The sequence below is a fragment of the Populus nigra genome, chromosome 14 (genome assembly GCF_951802175.1).
Source record: "Populus nigra chromosome 14, ddPopNigr1.1, whole genome shotgun sequence".
NCBI classification, from domain to species: Eukaryota; Viridiplantae; Streptophyta; class Magnoliopsida; order Malpighiales; family Salicaceae; genus Populus; species Populus nigra.
In genome coordinates, this window is record NC_084865.1 from 13128670 (window position 1) to 13149711 (window position 21042).

At 32.4% G+C, this 21042-nt stretch overlaps 1 protein-coding gene across 1 annotated transcript; it reads left to right on the plus strand.

Annotated features, from left to right (window-relative positions):
- The first annotated feature begins 8609 nt into the window (after positions 1–8609).
- LOC133672985 (cholesterol 22-monohydroxylase CYP90B51) lies at positions 8610–13834 on the plus strand. Its single transcript, XM_062093564.1, has 8 exons — positions 8610–9022; positions 9121–9445; positions 9538–9690; positions 9797–10048; positions 10169–10261; positions 10370–10448; positions 10547–10653; positions 13177–13834. The coding sequence occupies exons 1-8, from the start codon at positions 8820–8822 to the stop codon at positions 13429–13431; spliced, it is 1467 nt and encodes a 488-aa protein (XP_061949548.1). The 5' UTR covers positions 8610–8819; the 3' UTR covers positions 13432–13834.
- Positions 13835–21042: the final 7208 nt, after the last annotated feature.

A 21042-nucleotide genomic window follows, 5' to 3' on the forward strand; every position in this document is an offset into this window, starting at 1 on the left:
TTTATTATTTTATGTTGTTATCACTTTTATTTATTTAAAAAAAAAATGTTATTTCAATGGAAACGGTTTTTGTGATCCCATTAGAAGAAAAGTGGATGTACTCGCGCACATACACACTCAGTGGGTCCAGTTTTGCGTGACCTTCTAAAAAGAAAAGGCTACATATAAAGTTGGAAACGGTCCTTCACGTGAAGAGTAATAATGAATGCACGTGGATTTGTAATGGAAACATGATCATGGCACGTACCAGGACAAAAAAAAATGAAAAAAGAAATAAAATATTAATAGGATTTTTCCAATCATTTTAATCAGGCAGTACCCATTTGGAAATTGCAGTAACTGTTTAGCCTTTTCTCTTGTTTTTCTTTTTTCTCTCTTTTGTATTTTTATAAAGTGATTATTTAGTAATAACTACATGGAAATTGTGAAAAAAATATCTCATATAGTCATATTGACAAGGAATTCAAAAAAGTGATTGAGATTTATATATAAAAATGGGTCCATAACTCTAGGTTTTTAAATAAAAAATAATGTCAAATCAATATATAATACTATGTATAGTTTAAGAGAATCTTCAATTCAGATTTCTCTAACAGGTAACTCCAACAAGTAGTCAACAATCAATTAATGAACAAGTGAAGGATGGATTCTTATATAGATATTTCAATTTTGTTTTTTAGTTAGTCTATTATTATAGCTAGCACGGTATTTTTTGTATTTAAAATTATATTCGGGTATATTTTAAAAGTTAATTTGATTTGAAAAAAATATTAAATTAATATTTTTCTAGGTTTTTTTTTAAATTTTGATGGGTTAATATTATTTTTTTAAAAAAAATACCCTCCATTACAAGACCATGTGAAAAACTAGAAATTTGCGAAATTCTTTTAGGAAACATAACCTTTTGGAATAAAAATTACATAATTATTTTAAAGGTCATTCTGATTGGAGGCTGATGGCAATATAACCCACATCGAGCTGTAGTTTTTATTTCAAAATAAAGCATGAAATTCCAATCAAGTGTGCTCCTCAACTAGTGGGGCCATGGATTGAAGTCTAAATCTCGCCATGATTGGAACAGCTCAAATGAAAATGGTGATCAATAATGGAGATGATTATCAGCTAATGGTCATAATCATCAGACAATTAGTTGAAAGCATGTGTTTGTCCCATGAACAAAAGTTACTGTGCATTGCATGGAATGGTATCTCTGCTTGTGTATTCCTTCGCAGATGGCTGCTACAGCGACCTTCATCCTTGCAACTCTGCCACCGCCTGCAGATCCGACATAAACGTCATTTTTCGAGATTGACAGATTTTACGCTTCCCTAACTAAATTTCAATCCTGTTTTGCGGATTTTTTAATTATTTTCTTGTGTCGATTCAGACATGTCTCTCATTGCGCGCAAATTTCTTACTGCATTTTCAAGAATTCTGAAGAATCCATGCTTGATAGTTAAGTTTTGGTTTTATTGTTTCATCCAAAAGACTTAAGATTTAAAATGAATGGTATTCTATCCTCAATGGCCACCAATCTTTTGGGGTTGCAACTGGTTGGACTACAAGATTTTGAGTTAATCTTAATTTATCTGCTGAGGTTTTCATTTTTTTCCCTTAAAATTTTAATTTTGATGGAGGAGAGTTTGTGAGTACAGTATTAATTATTTTTTAAAGTATTTATTTTTTATATCAGTATATTAAAACATTAAAAAATATTTTTAACTTTTATATTCTGGAGTTAAATGATACAATTCTTTTTAAATTTGATATTTTATTTTAGTTAGGATATGATCATGATAAGAACTATAAAACAAAATTTAAAAACATGGTAGAAATATAATTTTCAAAATTTGTAATAATTGTAGCGATTAACTTTTCTATTTTTGTTTTTCAAAATTTTAAAATGAAGAAGAAAGAAAGAATTCTAAATAATACCACATTAATGATCGTTTAATTTCTTGTTTAATTGAAGTAACACTACATACCAACTATCAGAATTAATTCACTATTCTTAAATGAAATTCGAAGAAATTAGTGTGCGGCAACAATATTATCATCTTTATGCACTGCGAGAACACATCAAATCTATATATATATTATTATTATTTTTTATTATTTTTTTTTGCGATTTGATGTGTTCTTCCCAGCAGCAAAGTCAAGGTACAAAACTCAAATTGAGGCCTCGTTCTTTTCCTGTTTTTCAGTTGCTTACTATTTCTTTAAAGAATGAAAGCAATTTCAGGCCTGTTTTGGGCGAAGGAAAATGCCTTTAATATGATATAAAGTTAATAAAATAATATTTTTTTAATTTCATCAAACAACTTAACTTCTCGAATTAAAATAAATATTTTACATGATACCTTTCAAAATATTTCTTATCAATTAAGAAATTAGTAGAGAATAATATAAATTATATCATGAGACATCACCTAACAGCTTAAACTATTGGGTTAGGATGGTTCTTTAGTATAGTATTAGAGTCTTGATGACCATGAAGAGATATGAAAATATATGCAGAGATTCCATGCAGGATTCAAGTGCAGAAATCCTGCATGGATCTTCTACATACATCACTCTGTTGAGAGATCCCCTGCTATAATTCTTCTTTCCATTTACTTCATGATTTCCATAATTCCTGCATCAAATCATGTATATATATAGTAAGAATCAATGACATGTAATGTATGAAATGCCTATTTAAAGGCACGAACAATATACATGAATATAAGTTCAGCTTTCCTACATGGTATCAGAGCCTTCTATCACTATGGCATCTTCTTTTTCAGTTCAAACAATGTTCCCTGCTTCTTCTCTTGAGATTACACTCCCAAAATCACATTTGCCTGATATCTCCATCAAGCTGGCTTCAAACAATTATCTTCTGTGGAAAGCACAGGTTATCCCTGTTTTACGTGGCTATGGACTCCTTGGATATGTGAAGAATGAAGTTCCCTGCCCAGAATCAACTATCATTGGTGAGAATGGTGAGTTGCAAACAAATCCTGCTGCAGCAATGTGGCTGCGCACGGATCAATTGATCCTTGGATGGATCAACAGTTCACTCTCTGATGGACCTCTCTATCAAGTCATCAATAGTGAATCTTCGCATGATGCATGGCAAGTGTTAAAGACCCTTTATGGCACTCACACTCGAGATCGCATCCAACAAATCAAAGGCGAACTACAGTCTCTGACAAAAGGTAACACTTCACTGGAAGATTATTTACACAAAGCAAAAGCTTTGGCTCTGTCTCTTTGTGGTGCAGGTAAACCAATGGATGGTGATGAATTCATCATTTGTATTCTTTGAGGATTAGGATCTGAATTTGATCCTATAGTAGCAGCATTAAATGCTAGAGATACCTTCCCATCTCTTGAAGGAGTTATTGGCAAACTCAGTGACTTTTAAATTCGAATTCAAGAAGCATAGACAACTGCTCCTTCTGTGGCTTTTTATACAAATCGTGGCCGCACAAACTCAAAGCCATGGATAAACACCAGCACTCGTGGTCACAATCATCACAGCTTCACTGGGAGAAATCCCACTAACAACACTCCATCACGAGCTAAAGAGACTCGTTTTCCTCGCCAAAATGGAAGCTTCACTGGGACTCGTCAGAAACAAATCTCACATAACAGTAATCGTGGACGTGGTAGCATCACTTGTTTTCGATGTGGGGGACCTAATCACAAAGCAGATGGATGTTTTGCATCTGATGAAGAAGCTGATCAATACAAGGCCTTTGCTGCAATTAAAATTGGTGAAACTGCAGAAGATCCATGGTATTCTGACACTGGAGCAAACTAGCATATGACGTCTGACACAAATGAAGTCCAAGGTATTATCTCTTATCCTGGAAATGACTCTGTTATGGTTGGAAATGGTCAGGGCTTGCCTATCACTGGTACTGGAAACGTTACTATTCCTTCTACCAATCTCAAGCTAAATGATGTTCTTGTGGTTCCTGCCATTAAGAAGAAACTATTATCTGTATCTCAATTCACAAGAGATAACAACTGTTATTTTTTGTTTTATCCATGGGGTTTTATTCTTAAGGACATGAAGACAAAGCAGGTAATTCTTAAAGGTTTCATGAAGGAAGGGTTATATCCGATCAATCTGCAGCAATTCTCCATAATTCTAGTCAGTTTTTTAGCAAATAAAGTGTCCAGCAACTTATGGCCTGCACGATTGGGCCACCCTCAAGCCAGAATTCTCACAAAGTTATGTTTACCATCTATGGATAAACAAAATGTTTTATGTGAAAGCTGTGTTTTGGGAAAATCAATAACGTTACCGTTTGAATCTAGAAAATCATATGCTACTGCTTTTCTGCATACACTGTATTTTGATGTCTGGGGTCCTGCATCTATCCCCTCTTATGATGGAAACCGATTCTATTTAATTATTGTTGATGAGTATTCCCAGCATATATGGTTCTTTCCTGTGAATTGAAAATCTGACGTAGCAATAATATTTCCTTCCTTTCTCAAGCAAATGGAAACAAAGTTTGATACTCAAATTAAAATATTTCAAAGTGATGGAGGCGGTGAGTTTATTAATCAAAGTCTGCAAAATCTTTTCAAAACTAATGGCATCATTCATAGAATTTCATGTCCAGGAACACAGAACAAAATGGATTAGCCGAACGACATCATCGACATATCGTAGAAACATGATTAACATTGTTATCACATGCTTCTGTTCCAATCAAATTCTGGACTGCAGTGTTTCGTATTGCAGTGTTCCTAATTAATCGTTTACCAACTTCAGTCTTGGGTTACAAGTCATAGCAAGAAGTGTTTTTTGGCTCTGCTCCTACTTATGACTCCTTACGAGTGTTTGGATGTTCTTGCTATCCCTTGCTTGCACCATTTGGTCGATCAAATTTTAAATCCGCACGATGTGTCTTTCTTGGTTACTCCACCAATCACAAAGGCTATCTCTACCTTGAGCCACAGACACATCGTTTTTACATCTCACACCATGTGAAATTTAATGAACTCCAGTTTCCCTACAAGTGCATGCAGCAACCTGATACACATGCCTATCAGTTGTTTAACATTAAGGCACTTCCTCGACTACTCAAAACTATGGCAGAAAAATCAATTGCCATAACCTCACAAGTCAGTCATCACGATCCAGCAACAATTGTTTAACATGCTGAAAATATTCAAGAAGAGTTAGCACCTCAACCTGTCACTTCTACTTCACTATCTTCATCCACTGCAACAGAAATCCCTCCTGAACCACCAGTGATCTCTCGTCCATCTGTTCCAGCTTCACAGCGATAGCATCATATGATTACATGAACTCAAACAGGGAAGCTAAAACCCAACGTATTTATTTCTTCTCGACATCCCATCCCTGCCTGTTTTGTTGCTGACCTTGTTGCCCAACCACAAGAGCCATCTTCAGTTCAACAAGCTCTCCAACATCCATATTGGCTTCAAGCAATGTAAGCTGAAATGGATGCCCTTCATAGCAACAAAACCTGGACCTTGGTACCTAGACGGGCCAAAATGAATATTATCAGCAGCAAATGGGTGTTTAAAATCAAAACACGATCTGATGGTTCCATTGAAAGATATAAAGCTCGGCTGGTGGCTTAGGGATTTTCATAGCAACCATGACTTGATTATGATGAAACATTCAGTCCTGTTATCAAACCAAGCACCATTCGGCTTATTCTCAGCATTGGCCTGTCTCAAGGATGGTCTGTCAAACAACTAGATGTCAGCAATGCCTTCCTTCATGGTGATCTACAGGAGCAAGTGTATCTGGCTCAACCTCTAGGTTTTGAAGATTCATCTCATCCAGATTATGTTTGTTATTTTCATAAAGCTCTATACGGATTGAAGCAGGCTCCTCGTGCATGGTACCTCAAATTTAGTAACTATATTCAGCAAATGGGATTTACACGATGCCCCTATGATCAATCCTTATTTTATCGTACTCAAGGATCCAACATTCTCCTCTTACTCATCTATGTTGATGACATTCTTTTAACAGGCAGCTCATCTTCATAGATTACCAAGCTTATTGCCCATCTCTCTGTTGTCTTCCATATGAAAGATCTTGCTGACATTCATTATTTCTTAGGACTTCAAATTGCTCGTGATGAGTCCATATTCACGGTCACTCAAACAAGGTATTTGTTATCTTTTCTTCAAAAGTTTGGCCTTGACGGTGTCAAACCAGTAAGCACTCCACTAGCATCAGGTGCTTCCATGCCTGCCACTGATGGTGTTCCCTTAGCTGATCCTTCTCACTATCGTTGTTTGGTTGGTTCTCTGCAATACCTCACCCTAACCAGACCAGACATTTCGTTTGTTGTACATCATGTTTGCAGATTCATGCAAGCACCTCATGATACTCACCTTATTTCTGTAAAAAGGGTTTTTCGGTATCTGAAGGGGACACTCAATGTTGGACTTCACTACATTCGCACTCCTGTTCATGAACTTCGTGGTTTTTGTGACGCAGATTGGGCTGGCTGTAGGGATGACAGACGTTCCACTACTAGGTTTACTATCTTTTTAGGCCTCAATTTGATATCCTGGGGAGCTAAGAAGTAGGCCACTGTGTCTCGATCCACAGCTGAGGCAAAGTATCGTGCCTTAGCTTCCACTACAAGTGAGCTCATGTGGTTCGTCCACTTACTCAAAAATATTGGCCACTATGTTCCTCCTCCTAAGCTCTATTGTGATTATATTAGTGCCATCCATATGGCTAAGAATCCAGTATTCCATCATCGTACAAAACACATTGAAATAGATGTTCATTTTGTTAGAGAACGAGTTGCAAGTGGAGCTTTTGCTTTGGCTTATGTTCCAGGATCCAATCAAATTGCGGATATCTTCACCAAATCACTTTGTGCTGCAATGTTTGCATTAAATCGTGACAAGCTCTGCCTCGGTCCAGCCCCGCCTTGAGCTTGAGGGGGGATGAAGAGATATGAAAATATATGCAGAGATTCCATGCAGGATTCAAGTGCAGGATTCAAGTGCAGAAATCCTGCATGGATCTTCTGCATACATCACTCTGTTGAGAGATCCCCTACTATAATTCTTCTTTCCATTTACTTCATGATTTCCATAATTCCTGCATCAAATCATTGTATATATATAGTAAGAATCAATGACCTGTAATGTATGAAATGCCTATTTAAAGGCACGAACAATATACATGAATATAAGTTCAGCTTTCCTACAGACCAAACAGTCACGAATCTGAATCTCATCATGAAAATAATATCATGAGACCTCACATAACAGTTTAAGTTATTGGATTGATATAATTTTTTTATGGATATAAGAATTTAAAAAACATAACCTTAACATAAGTAAACAAAAATATGCCATATATACTCTCTTGTGCAGCACAGCTGATTAGGTGAAAAAATGCTAAAACAAGGCATGGGTAGAACAAGTTCGTCTACTCAGGTATGCGTGCTCTTCCAGCCTTTTATTTAAAATCTAAAATTAATGACACTTGTTTCTATATATATATATATATATAATAATGCCTTTTAGGTAATACTAATGTTATTAAATTTCATCGGATTTGATAAATTAATCTTAGATCTAATTAATTATTTTTCATCAAACTTCAATAAATTTACAACTCAACTCAGTAAAAAACTGAGTTAAATTTCTTTAACCCGCGACCAGGACTGGCTGTGGAGAATATAATAATTTTGGGTAAAACAAGCACAAAATAATAACAAGGGACAACATTATACACGAGAGCATCTACGAGTCAAAGTAAAACAAGTCAGTACTCAGTAGTTTTTTTTTTAAAACAAAATAATGTCCAAAGGGGATAACGTTGATATTGCAGTACAGAGATTACGTTGTTCAAAAGAAAAGTACAAGGAATACTCTGCTGGGGAAAAGAAAACAAACTTCTTCCTAGCTAAGTGTGGGTTTATATCCCATCCAGCTCTAACCTTTTCTGGTTGTTCGATTTTTATTTTGTTTCTTAAACTAACTTTATTCTAAAACGAAAACAACAAAATGCTTTTTAATATTTTAAATTAAAACAAATGATACCATGCATTACAATAAAAAATAAAGCTTTTTTCTTTCCTGTTTTTTTCTATTTAATTTGTTTGTGGAGGAAAGAGACATGATATGTTTTTTTTTTTAATTGTGGGTGTTCGGGTCAGTTTACGTGCATCTCGATTAATTCTCCAAGACCCTGAAGTTAATGACCATATAAATTTATAGTAGCCTTAAAGTTTATGGCACTCGAACTGGTAATTTATAGAGAGTAAATTCAAGATCTGATCAATTAAGTTATACTTCTCAGAATTAATATGTTGTTTTTACCAACTGATGTGAAGAGCATCTTTTTAATTTCTAACAATTTTTTATAAAATACTGTGAAATATTTTAATGAAATTAAAATTAATTTTATGGGTTTGAGAAGGTCGGAAAATAAGTACAAATTGATACAAAATATTAATTATATAATTGGATAACGCAAATGACAAGGAAACTAGCGTAGTAAAATAAAACTAAGATAAAATGCATGGAAATACAACATCATGACCATTTTTCTTTTTTCTTTTTTAGCATAAAATAACATTATAAAAGGAGGCTTGGCTTCCATGTTTTCATTACAAGCAGCTCCATCAAAACGATTTCTAGAACATTAAAACTCCACGGCCCTTACAATATTGGTGAAGTCCTCGAAAGTATATACTATCTGATTTCACTTTGCTTAGAACAGCTAAGCAAATTCAACAGGGAGAGGAAGGGGAGGAGTGAGAGAGTGAGAGAGAGAGAGAGAGACATAGAGTCAGTCAAGCTCCATGTCTCACTCAGAGCTTGTTGTCTTTCTCCTTCCATCGATTTTATCACTACTCTTGCTCTTCATTCTCGTGCAAAGAAAGCAAGTAAGATTTAATCTCCCGCCAGGCAACATGGGGTGGCCATTTCTTGGAGAAACCATTGGCTACCTGAAGCCTTACTCTGCTACTTCAATAGGAGAATTCATGGAACAGCACATATCAAGGTAAGACTAAGACTGCCGAGAAAACAAGATTGACAGCCAGAACCAAGAAATGAAACCTTGTTTAATCATACCACTTAAAACTTGATTATAATATGCAGGTATGGAAAGATTTACAAGTCCAATTTGTTTGGGGAGCCAACAATAGTATCCGCAGATGCTGGACTTAACAGATTTATACTACAGAATGAGGGAAGATTATTTGAATGCAGCTATCCAAAAAGTATTGGTGGAATTCTTGGAAAATGGTCCATGTTGGTTCTTGTTGGAGACATGCATAGAGACATGAGGATTATATCTCTCAACTTTTTGAGCCATGCCAGGTTAAGAACTCATCTATTGAAAGAAGTGGAGAAGCAAACCCTGCTTGTTCTTAGCTCTTGGAAGGAGAATTGTACATTTTCAGCTCAAGATGAAGCAAAGAAGGTAATTCTTCAAACTTGCAATGCCAAGAAAATGAATTTCAATACTGAATTCTATATTCGAGAGGAATACTTAGCATATGAAGGAAATTGCAGTTTACCTTCAATTTGATGGCAAAACATATCATGAGCTTGGATCCTGGAAAGCCAGAGACTGAGCAGCTGAAAAAAGAGTATGTTACTTTCATGAAAGGAGTGGTTTCAGCTCCTCTAAATTTGCCTGGAACCCCATATAGAAAAGCCTTGAAGGTAATCTTACTTTAATTAACCATAAAAGGCAACGATTCAAGAAAAAGGTCATGATATTATCGTATCTTCATCTCATCTTTGGGTGTCCTGTGTTTATAACATGCAGTCTCGATCAATCATCTTGAAATTTATAGAGCAAAAGATGGAGGAGAGAATTGCTGAAACGAAGGGTGGAGTAGAAAACTTGGAAGACGATGATCTTCTTGGATGGGTCTTGAAGCATTCAAATCTTTCTACGGAGCAAATCCTTGACTTAATCTTAAGCTTGCTCTTTGCTGGCCATGAAACTTCTTCTGTGTCCATAGCTCTAGCCATCTACTTCTTGCAAGCTTGTCCTGGTGCTATTCAACAGTTAAAAGTAAGCAACTAAAAAGTACCTCACAGTATAATCTGTACTTCCTACTCTATCAGTACCTCGCAGCATTTATTATGCACAGTAGATGCTTTGGATTTATATCTTTATTCTAATTGAATATAGGAAGAACATATTCAAATCTCCAGAGCCAAGAAACGGTCAGGAGAGACGGAATTGAACTGGGATGATTACAAAAAAATGGAATTCACCCAATGCGTAAGCTCCTTTTAATTAACTTTTCTTTTACTATCAGAAATATTTCGAATTTTCTTTATTTTAACACGAATAAATTCAATATACATGCTCTTTTACAACCTTGTGAAGGTTATAAGCGAGACACTGAGGCTTGGAAACGTAGTCAGGTTTCTTCACAGAAAAGCTCTAAAAGATGTTCGGTACAAGGGTAAGATAAACCTAGTTGTATTAGATTCCTCTCACCTTAAGCATATCACTATATTAATTAGTTTAATCAACTCTATCTACTGTTCTTTTCTTTTAAAGGGTACGACATTCCATGTGGATGGAAAGTGCTACCAGTGATCTCAGCCGTCCATTTAGATTCAACTCTTTTCGACCAACCTCAACACTTCAATCCATGGAGATGGCAGGTCAGTAGTACAGCTTTGAAGCCATGACAGACATGCTTTTTTATTTTCTAAGACATTATTATAATCACGCCGTATAATTCTGTCACAGTAATTATAAGGTTCCGTAGATTTTTCAATTTGGTCTTCTTCCACAAGGGTCCACTAGCAGCATTTCCTATCATAATTGTTTGTTCCTGGCTTCTTTAACATGATCTTGAATAGTTTTTTCTTTAATTTAAATTAGTTAAAAAAAATAGCAACAAAAGCTATGGAAAATGTTAATTTACTACAGATTTTTTAAGAAACTAATTTTTTAAATTTTAGATCAATAAGATCGGTTAAGATAAAGTAGGTCAAAGTTAAAAACCGCAACCCTCTTGAAATTATTGAGGGGGAATATTATTATTTTACTGAGGGGTTATTTATAAAAAGACCCACTATGGATAAATAAAAAATGGACTATGATATATGTGCACATATAGTTTTTATCGCAAATATTATTTTTTTAAAGGGCTCAAGGTTTTAGAGAGGAAAAAAACTATGTTAAGTGTATTATAAAAAAAAATTATGTCATGCTGAATATATTTTTTATTTTTAAACACTGAAAATAAATTTAGGGAGCCACTGAAAATAAATATGGACCAAACCCATAACAATAAAATAAAATAAAATAAAGAAAAAAAATAGGGAAATGGAGATAAGATTGTATAGGTAGATAAGGCACTGAATGATGATGTGAACCAATGAAAACATTCCAACAAAACCGTTGAAAGCAAAAGAAGGAAGGAGCGTAGTCAAACCCCCACGAGACCACCCTACTGATGAACTGTCACCATCATTAAACAAGATGTTTTGCTTGTGAGGACAATGGGTCTCACTCTGCCTTTAAAGCCGCATGTGGATGTGGGCCTCTCATGTGCACGTGCATCACTGATTGCCTTTGCATGCTTTTTTATTTTTTATTTTTTAAAATCTCGTTGCTTTCAGGGAGTGATTGTTCTTTAGTCGAAAGTTGCTTCTGTTTTAAAAATGCTTTTATAAATGTTTTGTTCTTCTTCGTACTATCAAAGTTAATTTTTTTTAATTTACTAATATAAAAAATAAAATATATTTTTTAATTAAAAAACACTTTGCATTGTATTACTGAATAATATTTAAAAATCATTTGATGGAGTAGTTGAATCATCGTTTTATTATTTTAAAAAATAAATTCTTCAAAATAATTTTTTTTGTTTTTTAATTATTTTAATATATTTTTAAATAAAAAAATATTTTATAAAACAACATCCATCATTTTATCAGAACACCGGTAATTACCCAAGCACTGTCAAAAGACTGTTGTCTCAGTCTCCATTCACATATAATGCTGTCAGTATATAACCTATTATTATATTTAATTTTATCCTGGAATCCTTGTAATCCACACACCTTATCTTTTTTCATGAAACTATTTTTATCCAAACGACGTAGTCTAAATAAAATCATGGAATAATTAAGTAGGAATGTAGAGTAAGAGACAAAATGGACAATATATTAATATAAAATATATTTATGCTATTATACTATAAATATGAAGGACTCGAGGAGGTAGTATTTCCCAGAACTCTACTGAATAATTGCTCAATCGAGAGAAGGTTAAATTGGGCACTGAACATTTTAACGACATAGAAGTGACTTTGTGAGCATTTATTGACAATTGTCCGTGACTAGTTTTTGACATCGAGCCATCGACGTTGTCTTTTACTGTTTTGTCCTTTTGCTACTTATATGTCCATTTTACCATTCAATGTGTTTTGATTTCTCGAAAGCGACTTAATTCCGTCGTCTCGACTGTGAATAAGTTATTAAACCTGGTTTTATTTACAATTAAGTAAGTTAATTTGGATTGATTGGGTTAATTTAAATTAATTTTATTTATATTTTAATATGTTTTTTAAAATTAAATCAAGTTATAATTAGATTAAATAAATAATGAGTTGATTTCTCAGATTATTAGATTTAATCTGATTAACTTCCTCACCAAGCTGGTTTTTAATTCTAGAACGGGAGAGACGTGTAATCAAATCTTTCCCAGCTTGATTATGTTTTCTGTAAATCTGGACTCCTTTGATTCGTCAGATAAGGAGGTAGAGGCAGTCAAATCCTACTTGTTTTTTAGGGTCGGTATCTGTCACAGATTAAATATCTAGTTTGAGTAAAAACGTTATTAATTAGTCCTCAAATCTCTATCCACTTGTCAAAGAATTGGCATAAAAATTCCGAATCTTAACTGTTAGGATGTGTTAGTAACATCAATCTTGGAAATTATTAATTAATTAGAATTGTCATGTAATTAAGATATGATTTAACACTTAAATGAAATTAGTACGTATATGAATTAGCGCTTAAATTGAAATGGTGCTGGTCTTTAAGAAGACGAGAATATTTGCTCTTTATTTTATTTTATTTTGGTATTTATGACAATTATTTCTCATGCTTGTATATTGATTATAGCTACCTTGCTTTTTTGTTTATTTATGTTATCAATGGCGATGATGACAACAGCATAACAATGCTCGTGGTGCTTCTACAAGTTCGAGTGGGACGACGAGTAGTAATTACTTCATGCCATTTGGGGGAGGACCGCGACTTTGTGCAGGATCGGAATTGGCAAAACTAGAAATGGCCGTGTTCATCCACCATTTGGTCCTCAACTTCCACTGGGAACTGGTTGATACCGATCAAGCCTTTGCCTTTCCTTTTGTCGATTTTCCCAAGGGCTTGCCCATAAGAGTCAAGCACCTACTCACAGTTACATGATAAAGGACAGCAGCAGCTAGCATGCATATATGCCATCAATTCTTCAATGGAGACCACTCTATTCCTCATCCTAGCTCTGCGTTCCCATATGCATATATATATGTTGGATATATATACAAAACGAAGTTCTTGATCTCTGTGCGTGAAGCTTTGAGCACCACTGGATTGTTCCAACGGCTTAGTAAGTCTCTTTGGGCGTTTGATGATATACCAGCTGATATCTGTGAACAAATCGATGTGTACACCCCAAGATAATATTATAGGACCACAACCCTCTACCTTCCCCGCATTGTAAATCCTACTTTCACCCTAGGTCCCTCCATGCTGGGACTAAGGAGTAATTATTCATTCATATAGAGCTTGTCATATGGTTTTTTCTTCAATATAATTCACTTTATTACTATCAGTACGTATAAATATTACTTTTCTCGGATTACATGTTCATAATATCAATATCCCATCTCAACTAGGAGTCGAGATTTTAGATAACCTGTAAGTTTTACATATCACCTGTCTTTTCAAGATATATTTTTTTTCAAGATAAAATTTATCAGAAAACAATAAGTCCGAAAATAAGATAAAATATAGTAGATCACACACATATATGAGAGAGGGGGGGGGGGATAAGCATTCATAGCCATTCAACGAGTCCCCACCATGAAGATATTGCAGATTTCCAGGATAAGGAAGACATGACTATTTTTATTTTATTTTATTTTATTTTTTGAAAGTATTTATAGGCAACGATCTTAATCACAATATATATATAAGAGAAACACGAGGCCTCATCATGAAAACAAAGTGTTAACATAGGATGCTTCCCGGTGACATATTTTGGACCCTACGAGTACCAATACAACAGGGAACCGCGCGCAGGGCCTCCTGTGAGCTTCCCCGTGACTTTCTAGGAAAGTGATACTTTCTGGATCTCACCAGAGCACAAATGGAATGAAAACTGAGGCAAACAAAGGCTGTTTTGTCGTTTGGGAGGCTGCCCCGTTTCCCTTTTCTCCTATTTCCCGTTATAAATTGGTTGTTAGTAGTTTCTTTAGCCTTTCTTGATTGGTCCCATGCATATCTTCGATATTGTTTGCAGGCGTAGGACCCCTTCTTTTCTAATTATTCAGTTCCCCAACACTAGTGCTGATCACCTTCTTTTCCAGCTAAGAGGCTGGCCTCTTTCTTCCTTTTTTATTCATACCCTAATCTATACAAATATTAAAGCCTGCATGAGTTGGTTGGTACTGTATTTTTTTTACAAAAAAATAATTATATTAAAGATTTCTTCAATAATATACATGATATTCAGTACAGATTTGTATATATGACAGAGGCGCATCTTCCATCTATTTGATAATTTATTTAACCAGTAAACAAGAAAATGATCTGCTGATAATTCAGTTTACGGCCCTGCAGAGGCCTCCTATGTACTCTAGCAACATCACTTGTAGGTGTCAAGTCTAGCATGTTCTTAGCTAATTATTCATTGAATATTGTTCATCAAGATTAATTGTTTTGTTTTTTTTTCCTTCTCTTTGCCAGCCACTGGGGCAACTCGAGACCTAATGTATTCATGTTATCTTATTCTAACAAAAGTGGAAGAAAATTAATGGAAAAGGAAACACAAATCCTATTCTAAAAGCCCAATAATTAATCGGCGAACGTCATGTCCTTTTTCGTTGAAACTAGTGGTCAGATGGAAACGAACACAAGTCTTCTTCGAGATGCATACAAACGATAGAGATTTTTTAATAAGATGATTGCCATAAAAGGAGTGACATAACAATCTTGAAGGAGAAAGTTACATGTCATGACTTATTAGATCAATAATTGATGATATTGCAAATGTAAAACTTATGAGAAACATGGTTTTCGAATTTAATTTCACTCATTATCAAGTATTTGTCCTAAATAATTTTATTCCTTTACATTTTTAAAAAATGCTTATATATATATATATATATATATATATATATATATATATATATAATTGTATTGTTTATATTTGTTTTCCATTTAAAAAACAATAAAAAACTTGTATTGAAAAAATTGTAGAGAACTTCTAAAATGTGTTCTTCAAACTCAGTCCAAATTTAAAAAAAAAACTGAAAAACTAATTTATTAGTTTTCAAGATAAAAAAAAAATATTGTATTTGAACAAGAAATTTCAATGTTTTTTTTTTCTGATTGATTTTTCAAGAAAACTAAAGTATTGCTTTTTTTGGCTCATTAATTATCAAGTATTTGTCTTAAATAACACCACATTATTCGGATGGCCAAGCAAATGTTACTGTTTTTCTGCTTTGATGAGCCTGCGGTAGTGGCACAAGCCTTGAACTATTGCTCCTAATTGGATGTACAAAATTTATTTACAAAACGTTACCGTGTGGGGTTGCGTAGAAACAATTCAAGTACAAAGTTCACTTCATCTGATTTCTTCAATTAAATTGGTGGATAAAAAAATAATTAAATGCGCAACTAAACACAAAAATAATAGTGTGCTAAACAATTTTAGATTCCTGTATAATTATTTATTCTTCTCAAAATAGCTATATTTGAATTAATCCTTTTGGTTGACAAGATGATTAAGTTAGATTTTCGTTTCATCAATTCCATAATATTTTTTACTGGCATGTATTAACATAATTAAAACCTCATCTAATCTAATGGATATCAGCAGTTCGAATGTTTCTGCCAACCAAAAAAAATCTTGGGGCTATAGGCTGCGGGCTGCAAAACACCTTGTGTAACACAAGGCTGATTACAGGCTGTGAGAACTTAATATTCTCTCTTCCAAGTTCTCAGGGATGCAAAACCTTCTAACAAAAATTATGTGCTAACACGATGCTGTCCATGAGTATCTGTCATATATATATATTCCTTCATAATCTCTGGCATGCAATGCATGGGTTAGATTTCTCGAATTAAACACAAAAAGGATAAGGCCAGCAACCAAAATTTAATGATAATATATCAGAAAGAACATCATTCCACGAGGAATGGAAGTCATTTCACTATCACACGAAGATTTAGCCATTATATGATCCTCAATCAACTCTGTGTTAGGTTTCCTTTCATTTTCCAAGGTTGTTTTGTTTTGTTCTTTCTCAATGATTCGTGGATTTGTTTTAATGAATCTGCCAGTGGTTGCATCGCCTCTCCCTATGGTTTAAGAAGCTGCACGTCGTGGGTTTATCTCGTGGGCTCTCTTGGACAGCAACCTGAATTACAAGAGTCATCCATTTCTTTTGAACAAATTATATTAAATTTTTAGATTGAAATAATTTGTAATATAATACTAAAAATTTAATAATTAAATGATTATAAGTTTGAATTTTATTATTTTAATTTTATTTAATAAAAATTAAATATAAAAGAATACATATCCGTAAGTTTCAAACCAAAAAATTTCAGTTGTATCTTGATATGTTACCTGATAAACCTTATCTTCTTCTCTTTTTTAATGCTAAAATTCCCAATTATTAATTTGTTTTGCGAATTGCCGACGGACAGGAGGGACAAATTCGCAAAATTTTTATCCTTTCCACTGAGCTTAATCGAGAGTAACAAAAGAAGTTCAGACACTAGGCCCATCAGCAAATGACAAAAGGTTCCGTAGGCCCAATTACATTTATAGGTGGTTAGGCTTTCATGGGGTTTCTTGCCTGTTGGCGACGTGATCCGATCCAAATTTAATCAATGCATTCTTTTAGTCGGACCGATAAATTAGACATCTTGATTTCGTGAACAAAAAAGTTACTAAACGGAGCCCCGGTTCATGACCCAGTTCAAGTTTTGAGTTATTGATTATGTGAGTTAGTCTAGTTTAATTTTAAAAAAAAAAATAGTTATAACAATATTATTTTTAAAAAAATAAAATAAAATAAACATGTTTTTTATTGGATTGTGAATTAACCCATTATATATACTAGGTTAATTTTTCTTTAAACTCTACCGGTAAAAGTTTTAAAACTAAAAATAACAGTTCATTGCAAGTTATCAGTTAAATAATTAATTGTCTTCTATTATTTTTATCATCCAACTATTTTATTTTTTCTTACCATTGTCACTTATGCCAATATTACCATTGTCTTTGTTTCCATCTTAATTTACCACAACTATTATGTTTAAAAGTGTGATAATAGTTATTTTTTAAAAATTTTTTTATTTAAAAATATATCAAAATAATATTTAAAAAAATTATTTTTGATATTAGCATATTAAAACAATATAAAAAAATAAAAAAATATTAATTTAAAATAAAAAAATCAGATTTTTTAAAAAATATTTTTTAAATGCAAAAACAAACAAAACCTTAGCATATTCATGCTCACTTCACTCCCTGTGGTAGTGTTTGTTTTTGTGGTTGGAATGTATTTTTAAAAACTTTTGAATTTTGTCTTTTTAGTTTTAAATTATTATTTTTTTGTCATTTTTATATATTAATATTAAAAATATATTATAAAAAATATATTATTTTAATATATTTTTAAATAAAAATATTTTAAAAAATAATTTAACGGTAATTTCAAACACAAAAAATAATTTAACGGTAATTTCAAACACATTATCTTACAACCAAAACTATTATTTTGTACTCCAGTGCAACAACCCAGGTCATTTTTATTTCTCAAGGTAGAATGTCATTGTTAGTCCCTCCATAATTTTGATTTCATTGATTTGGTCCCTCGACAATTTAATTTGTTAATGGCCTCTCGTACTTCACGATTTTTTTTTAATATGTGGACGTTCCATCCAATTCCATCTTAGTCAAGCATTAGTTTTGAACAATATTTTCGCGTGTCATTATTTCATAACCCGGACCAAAATTTAATTTTTTTTTGGGTATAAATTTGAAGTAGTACTTAATATAAAAAAATTAAAAAATATATTTTTCCGATGATTGAAAAAATTGGGTTGTGTAAAATTAAACTGACTAATTTATATTTTCAAAATCCTAAAATATATAGATAGTTAATGTTAAGTAATGTAAAGTCATTATTATATTAATTAAACTAAAGAATGAATTTATAGAGGGAAAGATTTTTGTGACTAATTAAAAAATGGTAACCAATTATTTAAAAAATCTAGAAGAGCTTTTATTTGTGATCAATTATTAAAAAACTGAAGGAAATAGTAGATTGAAAAAATCTCATCACTTTTATGTGTAACCAGACAAACACAATTTTAATAAAATATTTTTTTTTAAGTTTTCAATGGTTAAATGACCCACTTTAGTGACATGTTTGGTCAGACTCAACAGTTTGACTTAGATGAAAGGTCCACTTTACACAAAATCATGAAGTACAGACATCGTATTAACAAATTAAAATGATGAGGGGCTGGATTAAAAAACAAAAACAGCAGAGGGACTGACCATATCATTTATCAATTACCTAATTGACCACCTTAAAATCTGTATTTTTCATTTGTAAAACATCGCACTCAAAGCATTTACATATTCTTTTCTTTTTTCATTTTTACGTTATTTTTTTATTTTTCTTTTTTATTATGAATTCTATGTTTTAGATGTGATTTAGTATTTTCGGAGTTGTTCATATACCATATCATAAATTTAGTTTCACCACATTTTGTTCATGTAAACATTTAAAAGACCTTTAATCATCAGACAAGCATTTAAATGATTTTTCTCAGTTTGTTAAGAGGCTTAACATGATTTTGACTTACACAATGGAGAGAGTATTTGGTATTATGGCTAAAAAGTTGTTTGTCTAAAATTTAAAAAAATATTTAAAATTAATTTTTTAAAAAACTATTTTTGGATCGTTTTGATACTAATGTAAAAAAAAATTCTAAAATATAAAAAATATATTATTTTAATGTATTTTTTAAATTAAAAATACTTTGAAAAATAACTCTACCGCAATACAAAATGGGTTCTTATTCTTCTTCATTATATTATAATTGAGATGTGCCATCCAACTTTGAGGGTTATTAGTTCCTATCTAAAAATCTCTAACAATATCTCTGAAGTTTCATAATATTTCTAATTTTTTTTTTCCTCTAACAATTTAGTCCATGCTTCCCCACCATTTCACTAAACGACACTCGAATTTTATTTTGTGAAAAAATAAACTTGATATATAGCATTTTAAACAATCAATTGAGTCCATGCTCCTACACGGCTATGCATTTATACAGTACAGACATAAATATTCTACTAACTCAGCTCACACAGCACATATTTTTTAAACCACACGTAACAATAGTTTTTTTAAAAAAAACAACTAAATACATCTAAAATATATGACCACAACTTCTATATTTATAGTAGTGCTGACAGAATATGACATGTATTTATAAACATTATATCACATGAAACATCATTAATATATTTTTATCCCATAAAAAAAGAAATAAGACAGTGTTTATCAACGATTACTTCAGTGTCTCCATTCAACCATGTCAACTTATACGGCATAGGATAATTTTCAATCATTAATTGAAGCTTCTTCATTGCCTCCCTAGAAAACTACGTTCTTGTTGCTTTGTCTATAATCAAGCTGGTGGCTTTCCATAAAAAAAACTACATGTAGAATAATTTGAAAAATTTTAAGCCTAATCTAATGTTAAAAATATATGTTATACTATCCACATAACATGCTTAGATCAGATCCTCATCTTGTAGTGTTAGATCCTCACTTGAATGCTTAAAAATATGTAGTTTCAAGAAGTTCAACTACATTAAACTTGGTGTCAACTTGTTATTGAGAGTCAACGAGAGGCTTATCTACAACTGCGATAATCACATCATGATTTTTCTTTTATGCAACATCCAAGGGTCCTAGACCCTCATTCATTTAACAAAATTAAGCATTAAATACCTATAAATCACCGACATAAGAAACTATAAATCCATTTACGAGATTATAAAAATCAAGCACGATAAAACCTAAAAAATAAAAATTGAAACTTAATAGCATATCAAACTAAGAAACCCTAAAAGAGAAATTATCAATTATGATTAAAAGTAATCAAAATTGAAGATCCAAGTTAGATGGGGTAGGATCTAACAATCAGAGTATTTGGATTCAAATTTTGGTTTAGATTTGAGAGAAGAGAACCATTAGAGTTATGGTTTAGATTTTTAGGTTTTATGAAAGAGAGGTTGTGAATTTTAGGAGAGACATATTAGAACTAAAGAGAGAAAGAGAAAAAAAAATGTTGGGTGTGGATATGATCTATCTTTTCTAATATATTATATATAAAGATAATTTTATCTTTTAATCTATTTTTAATATTTTGTATAACACGGTGTAATTTTTCAAAGCACAACGAAAAAGTTAAAATGCTTAAAATAAAATTAAACCTTAAAAGACCTTTTATAATTAGCTACAACTATAATCATAAATCAATGTTGCTAAGCAAAATATTGGCACCCATGCTCCTGTAATATTCAAATTAAAGCTATGTCTAAATTAAAAAAATAATTATATGAAATAAATTAAATTGACTATGATAAATATTATTGAATTTCGCATTTAATATCCTAAAACATTCATATGAGAAATTAAATTTGGCAAATTAACAATTATTCTTTTAATACATATTTTATGTGTTTGTGTTTGTGTTTGTGTTTGTGTGTGTGAG